The sequence below is a fragment of the Medicago sativa genome, chromosome 2 (assembly GCF_051527215.1).
Source record: "Medicago sativa cultivar Bolivia chromosome 2, Bolivia_mono, whole genome shotgun sequence".
Classification (NCBI taxonomy): Eukaryota; Viridiplantae; Streptophyta; class Magnoliopsida; order Fabales; family Fabaceae; genus Medicago; species Medicago sativa.
In genome coordinates this window covers 31,645,288-31,659,217 of record NC_140750.1, presented here as the reverse complement: position 1 = coordinate 31,659,217, position 13,930 = coordinate 31,645,288, and the positions used below count along the sequence as shown (strand labels likewise).

The 13,930-nt window shown below is 30.9% G+C and overlaps 1 protein-coding gene across 4 annotated transcripts; it reads right to left on the bottom strand.

The window, feature by feature from the left end:
• Positions 1–5,136: 5,136 nt before the first annotated feature.
• On the bottom strand, positions 5,137–13,472 carry LOC146946258 (uncharacterized). Of its 4 annotated transcripts, none has more exons than XM_085744400.1 (5): positions 11,873–13,472; positions 11,612–11,791; positions 10,378–10,581; positions 7,701–7,904; positions 5,137–5,485 (listed from the first exon to the last, which is right to left on the bottom strand). In XM_085744400.1, the coding sequence occupies exons 1-5, from the start codon at positions 11,964–11,966 to the stop codon at positions 5,340–5,342; spliced, it is 828 nt and encodes a 275-aa protein (XP_085600526.1). In that variant the 5' UTR covers positions 11,967–13,472; the 3' UTR covers positions 5,137–5,339. The 4 variants fall into 4 exon arrangements, with proteins under 4 accessions (XP_085600526.1, XP_085600528.1, XP_085600529.1 ...); XM_085744402.1 differs by having other exon boundaries at positions 11,612–11,779; positions 11,882–13,472; XM_085744403.1 differs by having other exon boundaries at positions 11,612–11,776; positions 11,882–13,472.
• Positions 13,473–13,930: the final 458 nt, after the last annotated feature.

Below are 13,930 nucleotides of genomic sequence, written 5' to 3'. Positions count from 1 at the left end.
AATGTCAATGTCAATGTTAATGTCAATTTCAATGTCAATGTCAATGTTAATGTCAAATGCCAATGCCAATGTCAATGTCAATGTCAATGTCAATGTTAATGCCAATGCCAATGTCAATGTCAATGTCAATGTTAATGTCAAATGCCAATGTCAATGTCAATGTCAATGTTAATGTCAATCTCAATGTCAATGTCAATGTTAATGTCAAATGCCAAATGTCAATGTCAATGTCAATGTTAATGCCAATGCCAATGTCAATGTCAATGTCAATGTTAATGTCAAATGCCAATGTCAATGTCAATGTCAATGTCAATGTCCAATGCCAATGTCAATGCCAATGTCAATGTCAATGTCAATGTCAATGCCAATGTCAATGTCAATGTCAATGCTGATGTCAATTTCAACTGTCAATTCAGTTCAAATCAATGTCAATTTACTTTTGGGCCAACAAAAATGGTCATGTCTATTTTCAAATCAAGTCAATGACAATTTACCCTCAATTGGTATCTTGTTAAACCAGACTTTCAATTTGTATCTTGTTACTGGTCAAGTGCAAGGTTCAATCCAAAAAGAACCACTTGTACCTGCTTATATGTCTATGTTTCCGGTCAAACGGCAAGTTCGATCCAAAGAACAGTTTGTACCCTTTGCTTATGTTTTGTTTCCGGTCAAACGGCAAGTTCGATCCAAAGAACAGTTTGCACCTACTTACATGTTGTGGTATTGATCAAGTGGCAGGTTCGATCAGAACAGCTTGTATCTACCCTTTGTTTGTATCTCCGATCAAGTGGCAAGTTCGATCCAAAGAACAGCTTGTATTCATTTCCTGTTTGTATTCCCTTGGTCAAGTGGCAAGTTCGATCCAAAGAACAGCTTGTACCTATCTTTTGTTTGTATTCTCTCGGTCAAGTGGCAAGTTCGATCCAAAGAACAGCTTGTACCCATCTCTTGTTTGTATCTCTCGGTCAAGTGGCAAGTTCGATCCAAAGAACAGCTTGTACCTGTCTATTTGTTGCCCGTTCTTTCTACCTTGATGTCTATAAATCCCTTGGTGGTGTGACACAGCCCGTAGATTCCGTTTCGATTGTCTTGCATTCATAAATGAAATGTTGCATGGCATTCATGTTTTTTTGAAAATCTGAAAACGTATTTTTATGTCCAAAAGCAGTGCAAATGTTAATATTTAAGTATCTTCGTCCCGTCAACTCAAAGACTTCGTCTCTTGACCCTCCGGACAAAGAAACTTAAATAGGGGCAGCTGTTATACCCTAATTTTGGACCTAAAAATACTAATCAATTCTTCTTTTCTTGCATTTCAAGTCATTTGATATGTCTCTGATCAGTTACATCTTTCTCTGCATTTTATTTCAATGTTATTTGCAAAATTCACATGAAAGGGTATTTTAGTCATTTCCTGCATTCAATTCATTTTAATCCTTGAAAATTGTTTGAGTCTTTTAAATTGATTTGTATAAGTCCTTGTTTCAATCTCATGTCAAAATTCACTTCAAAAATATCAGTTAAGTCATTTTTTAGTCAGTTTAGCCCCTAGGGGCATTTTAGTCATTTCCTATGTCAAAATTTCTTCCAGTCTTTTAAAAATTTGTTTGAGTCCTTTCAAGTAGTTTGAATAAGTCTTTGTTTCATTCTATATCAGAATCCATTTTAAAAATTGCGTTTGGAGTCATTTTGAGTCAGTTTTGCCCCTAGGGGCATTTTAGTCTTTTCATGTGTTAAAACCCTGTTTAAATTCTAAAAATTGTCTCTGAGTCTTTTAATTCGCTTGTATAAACTCTTGCTTTAATCCCTTGTTAAAAATCATTTTAAAATTGCATTTGGGTCGTTTCGAGTCATTTTAGTCCCTAGGGGCATTTTGGTCATTTCACATAATATTTCTGATTCGTTTTAATCTGCTTTGTTGTTTTTAATCGTCTCGTGTTACGTTAATTTTCAATTTACTTTTTCAATTCAATTTTAGTTTTAATTTTTATTTTTGTCCTTGTACTTTTGTTATTTGCATTTTAATCCCTTTTTAAGTTTGTTAGAGTCCAAGTGCCATGTGTCCAAATGCTATTGGTCCTTAAGAGTTTGTTACAAGTCCAAGTCCATGTGGCATTTCCTCATTGGTCCAAGCATCCCTTTCATCATCTATAAATGGGTCAAAGTCAAGTCAAAGTCCACATTCATTTTCATTTTACACCAATCATTTTTTTAGCAAATTCTACAATAAAGTCACAAAAATTTCTTTCTTTTCCCTCTTCTTCTTCTCTCACGTAACAACCTCACCACCACCACAACAAACTACAACCTCCACCTTCAACCACCACTCTAACCACCCTAACAACTCATAAACCACCTCTCACCTCCACAAAACCTCCATCAAAACCACCACAAAACCTCCATCAAAACTCCATAACCTCCCAAAATCCACCACAATTCAAATCAATTCTGATCTCAATTTCGTCTCCCATACAACTACAGCAACAGAATCACTCTTCGAGACACATTAAGTAGCGCTTCAACGGAATTGCCGCAGATACTCCAGCCGTGAAGTTGTGCGACGATTCGAACCGTCTTCGGCTCTCCGTTCTCGGATCAGGAAGCAAGAAACGCAGCAAGCTCAAGCAGAGAAGGTACAAGGACGTTCGAGGAAGCGCAAGAACGATCAAAGTGCAGCTTTCCGTCACAATCCTTCGATTCTCCAATTCGACTCAGGTACTCGCTTCTCTTTCAATTGATTGCGTGAAATCGGTGTTTGGCCTTTATCCTCTAAACCGTTGTTGTTGTATGGATCTATGTGTGTTTGTTCCTCTTCAATTTACTGCACATATGCGCATGCTCCAAATTGTTGTGTTGGTCGCTATTTGTTCCTTTTCTTTGCGGAAACCGTTTTGAGTTGTTTCGGTGAGTTTGCGTTTGCGATTGATGTTAGAGAAAGTGAGGGAAGAACAGATTCGGAAGAAGTTTGAGCAAACTCTGTCGCGGCGGTGCCTGCGGCCACCACCGTGCCGGAGCTGTGAAGCTTCGCCGGAGTCTGGCTTTCCTCACGGAGAAGTTGAAACAGTTTTTGAAGGTGAAGAAGAAGGAGTTCTTGTGTGTATGATGTTACACAAAATCAGCTTTGATAGATGAAGGTTAGGACTATTTGTTTCTGTTAATCAATGGTAGATTGTTAGAACAAAAGGAAAGGCAAAGCACTGTGTTGTTTAGAGAAGAGAGAAGAAATCGTTTTGCTGAGAAAGAAGGATGAAGCACGTTTTGCTTTTCCTCCTGAATTGGTATTTTGCTGCATATTTTCTTTAACCCATTCTTTCTAACAAATCATGACCCGCTCCAGGCCTATTTGTCTTCTTATTTTTTTTAAAAAAATTACTACAGTTTTGCTGTTGGCACCATGTTACATGCTAGATACACCTCCGCCATGTCCTTTTTATGTAGAAAAACTCCACAATTTTTCTTGTGACTTTCTTGATGATTTTGTGAGAATTTTTGACGTATTTCGTATGTTGATTTTGATCCAAGGTAGGTGAAGTAATTTTGATTGCGTCGATTTCGTTTTCTTTTAATTCTTGGTGTCGAATTGTGTTAAAAATTTCTAAGACTTGTGTGATTCTTGTTTGGCTCATAATCGTTGGTACTTGATGTTCGCTTGTGAAATGTGATTTCATGCTGAAATTCACTTCAAGATTATGTGCAACTTTCTTGTGCTTTTGGCTCACTTTTTCTTATAAAACCTTGTGCAATTTTGAAGTGACTTTGGTTCTTGAATTTAGCACATAATAGTGACTTTGAATATGCATTCTTTTGAGTGAATTGGCCTCTTGATTTTGTATGTACTTGCTGTTCGGTTTGGTCTCTTATCATGGATTTTGTACTCTGTGAATAATGTGTATTTCTTGCGTCAAATAAAGTGCAAATGGACTTGGAAATACTATGATTGTATTGCATGCTAACGTCCCTTAATTTCTCACATCATGATGAATTTAAAACTCTTGGAATATTACCATTGACGTGAGGATTATAGGCCTTAGTTTTGTCTTAGAATTTTAGTAATCTTTTGAGTACTATTTCATCATGTTTTTTGATTAAGTTCTTGGTCATCTCTTTGTTAATTTCTAGTTACTTTAATTCTCTTTACTTGTTTCTATTTCTTTTCTATATTTTTGTGCTACTAACCGCTTTCCTTTCATGTTTCATGAGCATATTTCATGCTTCCATTTTAGCTTCATTTCTTGCATATTAATTTTTTACCAAAGCTTAGAATGTAAAAACTTAGGAGCTCTTGTAATATTTTACTTTCATGTCATTTTAATTCTTGCAAGACCATAGAATGTATCTAGGCCAATGATGTAATAAGGACAATGGACTCTAATGATGTACACCGACACAAGCACCGACACATGCACACACTTCACTATAGTATATAGCTAGAATATGCATGTTTAGATGTATGTTTAGGATTGTATGATTAGATGAATGTTTAGGCTTCATACTTAGAAAAAAATCAATTTTCCAAAAAAAATATGAACAAACTTCACTCAAACATTTTTCATAATAAACCTTGGGATCAAAATCCCATTGAATTTTCCTTTTTCAATTTCTTAATCAAATTTTAATGAAAAATAATCATACTTTGACCACATTTTGCAAATGACTAATTCAACCTCACAATTTCCCAATCTCATGCCCTTGAGGCCTCTTTCTATTCTTCAAAATCCATTTTCAAACTTAAAATCAACCAACAAAAACAAAAACATTTTTGAGAGAGAACTACGGTGGATTTGATCCCTTAAACGGGTACGTAGGCAAGGAACAAAATTCCTTCAATTCAACTAAAATAAAAATTCAAACACAATCTTCTCCCTCCAATTCTTCACATAGAATATTATTAGGTGTAAATAACATTTCAAAATAGCATTTAAAAATAAAGCGCACGCGTAGAAATTAAAGACGGTTCCTATAGGTTACTATAGTCGTTATGGGTGCCTAACACCTTCCCGTAGCGAAAACAACTCCCGGACCTCGATTCTCAAGGGTTTTGCTTACTTTTTCCCTTCCCAAGAAAAAATAAGATATCACCGGTTTAAAAGGTTCAAACGTAATCAATGTTTGACACCCGAAAACCAAGATAAAACATATTATAATCAATTTTCTTATTACGGATTGCGAAAGTAGATATTTTACTACAATTGATTGGGCTAAAGCCGGCTTAGTTTTCATCGAGGTCTCCCACGACCTCCAGTTTTGCTATTAATGCCACCTCTACAATTCCTAAATCTCTCAAATATTGTCAACCTTCTTTACCTTCATTTTCTTCACCTCCACCTTGTGTAAATCCTTCACCACCATTTCCTCCAGAGCCCAAACCACTCGAGCCATTTCCACCTTTCTTTTGTCCATAAGGAATGAATGGCAATCGTCCATAGTTCCAAGGTATCCATGCATCTATCCCAGCTTGTGTTTTGAATACTTCTTTTTGCATCGGCTGCAAATCAAAAAAGGCAGCAAAAATAATTTGGCTGATTGCGAGGATAATAGGTTATCAACACCTATTGAGCCATTGAAGGATTAAAATGATAGTTTTATCCGACAACGTAACAAGGTTTTGCAGACAATGAAAACTAACAAGTGATTACAATGTTTGATAATTTCATAAATTTTAAAAATATTCTTAGCTATTTGTGTAAAAATAATAGTTGTTATCAATAACAAAGTTTGTTAACCACTCGAATTAACATTTAAAGTCTTAGAAGTTTACATATTTACGTTACAAAATGAGTTAACCGACTTTTGGTCTCTCTTTTTAAGCAAACTCATAAATAAAATTTTGCAGAAAGATTTATAATATTATAAGAATCTTTCCAAAAATAAAAATAAATTTTTTAACAAGACATGAATTAAATATAAATTTTTATATTTTTGACGGTTAAAAATTCATATTTAATTCATGTTTGTTAAACAATTCTAATTTTTTGGGAAGAGATTTTTACAATATTCTACACAGTTATGGACGATTTCATTAAAAAATACAAAGTCTACACATGAGTTAACTTAAAAATAGCGACCAAAAGTGGTGATTGAATAATTTAAAAGAACAAAATTCAAAGGAAAATTTTAGAGGGTCTAAAACGAAAAACTTGATATATTTATAGGGACCAAAAACATATTTAACCCAAATTAATTTATTGTTTTTATACAAAAGACTTCACCTTGTCTTTCTAGCCTTTTAAAGTAAACGTATTTCAAAAGTTACTTATCCAATTATAATATTTTTTTACTAAATTTTTTGATTAACCAGAATTTTAGTCTTCAAATTCTATAACAATTTATCTATTTGAAAGGTTGAATAATTGTTGTTTCAAAATCTATATATATCATTTTAATATTAGGTAAACTACTGATTTTGTATATATTTACCCTGACATCAGCTTATCCATTCACAACATTTATTTGCCTTCTACACCGATGAATTAATATGATGTGTTATATTTGTCAATTCAATCCCATCTTGACAAATTCTAGGCAAAGATCATATGAAATAAATTTTATTCTTCATGCTAGAACTTTAGGGCTGTTTGTTGTACAAGATAGAATAAAGACATGATAGGATAAAATGTTGAATGGTGTGCAAGATGTAATAGAGACATAATATGATAAAAAGTTGGATAAGAATATGATATGATAATGATAAGATAGACATCTCTCTTGTCATGCGTTTGGTGCATGCATGATAATAAATATGATAGCATTATTTTATCATATCTTGTGTTTGGTGCACACTTACCATTCACATGATAAAAAATATATCATATCTCTAAAATTTATCTCCAACAATTGTTTTGCTTTATTAATTATCAACTCTTAAAATAAAATTGTGCATAAGTAATCATCTTTATGTAGAAAATTTATTTAATTAAGTGGATTATCACACGCGAGTGTATTTCCATTTCTATATTTGCACAGAAATATCAGAGTTATTTCGATTACAAGAATAAGGAACTGAAAAATGACTTTTTTCGATCAAATCAACATGTCATATTCGTGTAATATGCCAAGAACAAAAGAAAAAAGAACAGATAAAAGAAATATTAGAACCTGTTAAACGGATTCAATTTTTTTATTGGAGCACGTAAGGTATTGATTACTTCGTCCGGCTCAAAATAATAGTCGTTCATTTATGCACGATATTAATGCAAATGATTAATTGTGTTTATTTTCAATGATAAAATTTGTATCATTTACTAAAATATTATTATTAATTGTAGTAAGTCGAGTAGTTAAGTTGGATAAAGTTCAATAAACAAAGATATAATAGTGGAAAAAATAACAAATGTTACATTGGTATTTTGAAGTGACAATTATTTTAAGGCAAACAATGTTAAAGAGACAATTATGTTGAGATGGATGGTTAGTAATTTCTTTTTAGGGTTAACACATTTATTATTAGAAGTGATATATGATTAGTGATATGAAATTACCATTGACTCCTCAAATACAGTGATTTTAGGAGATTTAGTGAAGGCAATTGAGGTATTATAATCAATTTTCTTTTTACGGATTGTGAAAGTAGATATTTTACTACAATTGATTGGGCTAAACCCGACTTAGTTTTCATCGAGGTCTCCCACGACCTCCTATTTAGCTATTAATGCCACCTCAACAATCTCCTAAATCTCTCAAATATTATCAACCTTCTTTACCTTCATTTTCTTCACCTCCACCTTGTGTAACTCCTTCACCACCATTTCCTCCTGAGCCCAAACCACCCGAGCCATTTCCACCTTTCTTTTGTCCATAAGGAATGAATCGTGATCGTCCATAGTTCCAAGGTTTCCATCGTCCATAGTTCCAAGGTTTCCATTCATCTATCTCAGCTTGTGTTTTGAATTCTTCTTTTGCATCGGCTGCAAGTCAAAAAACAAATTTTATTAAGTTAAATATAATAAAAGAAGAAAGAAAATGCAAGTTCAATTATAATGTAATGCATTGTTTACCATCTTTGGATGGCTCAATTTCCATAACAGAGATTATAATTAGTGGACAAAGAAAGACCATAGAGATAAAAGGCTCGATTTTCATCCTTGACTAAGTAAGAGTTTATTCTAGTGAAATAAGAATACAATCGGTAGCTATTCATAGTGATCAACAAACAAGATGTATAAAAGATGAATAAAACGAGCTTATTATGTAATTAATTATATCTATTATATAAAATAAAAAAGGCAGCAAAAATAATTTGGCTGATTGTGAGGATAATAGGTTATCAATACCTATTGAGCCATTGAAGGATTAAAATGATAATTTTATCAGACTACGTAACAAGGTTTTGCAGACAATGAAAACTAACAAGCGATTACAATGTTTGATAATTTCATTAATCTTAAAAATATTCTTAGCTATTTGTGTAAAAATAGTAGTTGTTATCAATAAAAAAGGTTGCTAACCACTCGAATTAACATTTAAAATTTTAGAATTTTACATATTTAGGTTACCAAATGAGTTAACCAACTTTTGGTCTCTCTTTTTAAGCAAACTCATAAATAAAATTTTGCAGAAAGATTTATAATATTATAAGAATCTTTCCAAAAAAAAATTAATTTTTTTAACAAGACATATTTAATTCATGTTTGTTAAACAATTCTAATTTTTTGGGAAGAGATTTTTACAATATTCTACACAGTTATGGACGATTTCATTAAAAAATACAAAGTCTACACATGAGTTGACTTAAAAATAGCGACCAAAAGTGGTGATTGAATAATTTAAAAGAACAAAATTCAAAGGAAAATTTTAGAGGGTCTAAAACGAAAAACTTGATATATTTATAGGGACCAAAAACATATTTAACCCAAATTAATTTGTTGTTTTTATACAAAAGACTTCACCTTGTCTTTCTAGCCTTTTAAAGTAAACGTATTTCAAAAGTTACTTATCCAATTATAATATTTTTTTACTAAATTTTTTGATTAACCAGAATTTTAGTCTTCAAATTCTATAACAATTTATCTATTTGAAAGGTTGAATAATTGTTGTTTCAAATTCTATATATATCATTTTAATATTAGGTAAACTACTGATTTTGTATATATTTACCCTGACATCAGCTTATCCATTCACAACATTTATTTGCCTTCTACACCGATGAATTAATATGATGTGTTATATTTGTCAATTCAATCCCATCTTGACAAATTCTAGGCAAAGATCATATGAAATAAATTCTATTCTTCATGCTAGAACTTTAGGGCTGTTTGTTGTACAAGATAGAATAAAGACATGATAGGATAAAATGTTGAATGGTGTGCAAGATGTAATAGAGACATAATATGATAAAAAGTTGGATAAGAATATGATATGATAATGATAAGATAGACATCTATCTTGTCATGCGTTTGGTGCATGCATGATAATAAATATTATAGCATTATTTTATCATATCTTGTGTTTGGTGCACACTTACTATTCACATGATAAAAAATATATCATATCTCTAAAATTTATCTCCAACAATTGTTTTGCTTTATTAATTATCAACTCTTAAAATAAAATTGTGCATAAGTAATCATCTTTCTGTACAAAATTTATTTAATTAAGTGGATTATCACACGCGAGTGTATTTCCATTTCTATATTTGCACAGAAATATCAGAGTTATTTTGATTACAAGAATAAGGAACTGAAAAATGACTTTTTTCGATCAAATCAACATGTCATATTCGTGTAATATGCCAAGAACAAAAGAAAAAAGAACAGATAAAAGAAATATTAGAACCTATTAAACGGATTCAATTTTTTTATTGGAGCACGTAAGGTATTGATTACTTCGTCCGGCTCAAAATAATAGTCGTTCATTTATGCACGATATTAATGCAAATGATTAATTGTGTTTATTTTCAGTGATAAAATTTGTATCATTTACTAAAATATTATTATTAATTGTAGTAAGTCGAGTAGTTAAGTTGGATAAAGTTCAATAAACAAAGATATAATAGTGGAAAAAATAACAAATGTTACATTGGTATTTTGAAGTGGCAATTATTTTAAGACAAACAATGTTAAAGAGACAATTATGTTGAGATGGATGGTTAGTAATTTCTTTTTAGGGTTAACACATTTATTATTAGAAGTGATATAATGATTAGTGATATGAAATTACCATTGACTCCTCAAATACAGTGATTTTAGGAGATTTAGTGAAGGCAATTGAGGTATTATAATCAATTTTCTTTTTACGGATTGTGAAAGTAGATATTTTACTACAATTGATTGGGCTAAAGCCGACTTAGTTTTCATCGAGGTCTCCCACGACCTCCTATTTAGCTATTAATGCCACCTCAACAATCTCCTAAATCTCTCAAATATTATCAACCTTCTTTACCTTCATTTTCTTCACCTCCACCTTGTGTAACTCCTTCACCACCATTTCCTCCTGAGCCCAAACCACCCGAGCCATTTCCACCTTTCTTTTGTCCATAAGGAATGAATCGTGATCGTCCATGGTTCCAAGGTTTCCATCGTCCATAGTTCCAAGGTTTCCATTCATCTATCTCAGCTTGTGTTTTGAATTCTTCTTTTGCATCGGCTGCAAGTCAAAAAACAAATTTTATTAAGTTAAATATAATAAAAGAAGAAAGAAAATGCAAGTTCAATTATAATGTAATGCATTGTTTACCATCTTTGGATGACTCAATTTCCATAACAGAGATTATAATTAGTGGACAAAGAAAGACCATAGAGATAAAAGGCTCGATTTTCATCCTTGACTAAGTAAGAGTTTATTCTAGTGAAATAAGAATACAATCGGTAGCTATTCATAGTGATCAACAAACAAGATGTATAAAAGATGAATAAAACGAGCTTATTATGTAATTAATTATATCTATTATATAAAATAAAAAAGGCAGCAAAAATAATTTGGCTGATTGTGAGGATAATAGGTTATCAATACCTATTGAGCCATTGAAGGATTAAAATGATAATTTTATCAGACTACGTAACAAGGTTTTGCAGACAATGAAAACTAACAAGTGATTACAATGTTTGATAATTTCATTAATCTTAAAAATATTCTTAGCTATTTGTGTAAAATAGTAGTTGTTATCAATAAAAAAGGTTGCTAACCACTCGAATTAACATTTAAAATCTTAGAATTTTACATATTTAGGTTACCAAATGAGTTAACCGACTTTTGGTCTCTCTTTTTAAGCAAACTCATAAATAAAATTTTGCAGAAAGATTTATAATATTATAAGAATCTTTCCAAAAAAAAATTAATTTTTTTAACAAGACATATTTAATTCATGTTTGTTAAACAATTCTAATTTTTTGGGAAGAGATTTTTACAATATTCTACACAGTTATGCATGATTTCATTAAAAAATATAAAGTCTACACATGAGTTGACTTAAAAATAGCGACCAAAAGTGGTGATTGAATAATTTAAAAGGACAAAATTTGAAGGAAAATTTTAGAGAGACTAAAACCAAAAACTTGATATAGATTGGGCTAAAGCCGACTTAGTTTTCATCGAGGTCCCCCACGGCCTCCAGTTTTGCTATTAATGCCACCTCAACAATCTCCTAAATCTCTCAAATATTGTCAACCTTCTTTACCTTCATTTTCTTCACCTCCACCTTGTGTTACTCCTTCACCACCATTTCCTCCTGAGCCCAAACCACTCGAGCTATTTCCACCTTTCTTTTGTCCATAAGGAATGAATCGCGATCGTCCATAGTTCCAAGGTTTCCATTCATCTATCCCAGTTTGTGTTTTGAATTCTTCTTTTGCATCGTCTGCAAATCAAAAAACAAATTTTATGAAGTTAAATATAATAAAAAAAGAAAGAAAATGCATGTTCAATTATAATTGAATACATTGTTTACCATCTTTAGATGGCTCAATTTCCATAACAGAGATTATAATTAGTGCACAAAGAAAGACCATAGAGATAAAAGGCTCGATTTTCATCCTTGACTAACTAAGAGTTTATTCTAGTGAAATAAGAATACAATTGGTAGCTATTTATAGTGATCAACAAACAAGATGTATAAAATATGAATAAAACGAGCTTTTTTTTGTTTTTAAAGATGAATAAAACGAGCTTATTATGTAATCAATTATATCTATTATATAAAATAAAACAGGCAGCAAAAATAATTTGGCTAATTGTGAGGATAATAGGTTATCAACACCTATTGAGCCATTGAAGGATTAAAATGATAGTTTTTTCAGACTACGTAACAAGGTTTTGTAGACAATGAAAACTAACAAGTGATTACAATGTTTGATAATTTCATTAATCTTAAAAATATTCTTAGCTATTTGTGTAAAAATAATAGTTGTTATCAATAACAAAGGTTGTTAACCACTCGAATTAACATTTAAAATCTTAGAATTTTACATATTTATGTTACCAAATGAGTTAACCGACTTTTGGTCTCTCTTTTTAAGCAAACTCATAAATAAAATTTTGCAGAAAGATTTATAATATTATAAAAATCTTTCCAAAAAAAATAAAAATTTAACAAGATTTATTACTTATCAACTCTTAAAATAAAATAGTGCATAAGTAATCATCTTTCTGTACAAGATTTAAGATTTATTTACTTAATATTATTTTGTGTTGCAACATGTTAGATAAGTGTAGTATGATTCGTGAGGGAAAATCCTCAATGGAATGCTTCTCCAATCTCTATAAATTACAGTATTTGTGTTTCCTATTTGAAATTAATTATATATCATATCATAAAGATAATTTAAATTTTGCATGTGGATTATCACACGCGAGTGTATTTCCATTTCTATATTTGCACAGAAATATCAGAACCATTTTCGTGTCATATGCCTATAACAGAAATATCAGAGTTATTTTGATTACAAGAATAAGGAACTAAAAAATGGCTTTTTTCGATCAAATCAACATGTCATATTCGTGTAATATGCCTAGAACAAAGAAAAAAGAACAGATAAAAGCAATATTAGAACCTGTTAAATGGATTCAATTTTTTTATTGGAGCACGTAAGGTATTGATTACTTCGTCTAGCTCAAAATAATAGTTGTTGATTTATGCACGATATTAATGCAAATGATTAATTGTGTTGATTTTCAATGATAAAATTAGTATAATTCACTAAAATATTATTATTAATTATAGTTAGTCGAGTAGTTAAGTTGGATAAAGTTCAATAAACAAGGGTATAATAATGGAAAAAAATAACAAATGTTGCATTGGTATTTTGAAGTGACAATTATTTTAAGACAAACAATGTTATAGAGACAATTATTTTGAGATGAATGGAGTAATTTCTTTTTAGGATAAAAACATTTATTATTAGAAGTGATATAATGATTAGTGATATGAAATTTCCATTGACTTCTCAAATACAATGATTTTAGGAGATTTAGTGAAGGCAATTGAGGTAATATAATCAATTTGCATCCTTGACTAAGTAAGAGTTTATTCTAGTGAAATGAGAATACAATTGGTAGCTATTTATGGTGATCAACAAACAAGATGTATAAAAGATGAATAAAACGAGCTTATTATGTAATAAATTATATCTATTATATAAAATTAAAAAGGCAGCAAAAATAATTTGGCTCATTGTGAGGATATTAGGTTATCAACACCTATTGAGCCATTGAAGGATTGAAATGATAGTTTTATCAGACTACGTAACAAGGTTTTGCAGACAATGAAAACTAACAAGTGATTACAATGTTTGATAATTTCATTAATCATAAAAATATTCTTAGCTATTTGTGTAAAAATAATAGTTGTTATCAATAACAAAGGTTGTTAACTACTCAAATTAACATTTAAAATCTTAGAAGTTTACATATTTAGGTTACCAAATGAGTTAACCGACTTTTGGTCTCTCTTTTTAAGCAAACTCATAAATAAAATTTTATAGAAAGATTTATAGTATTA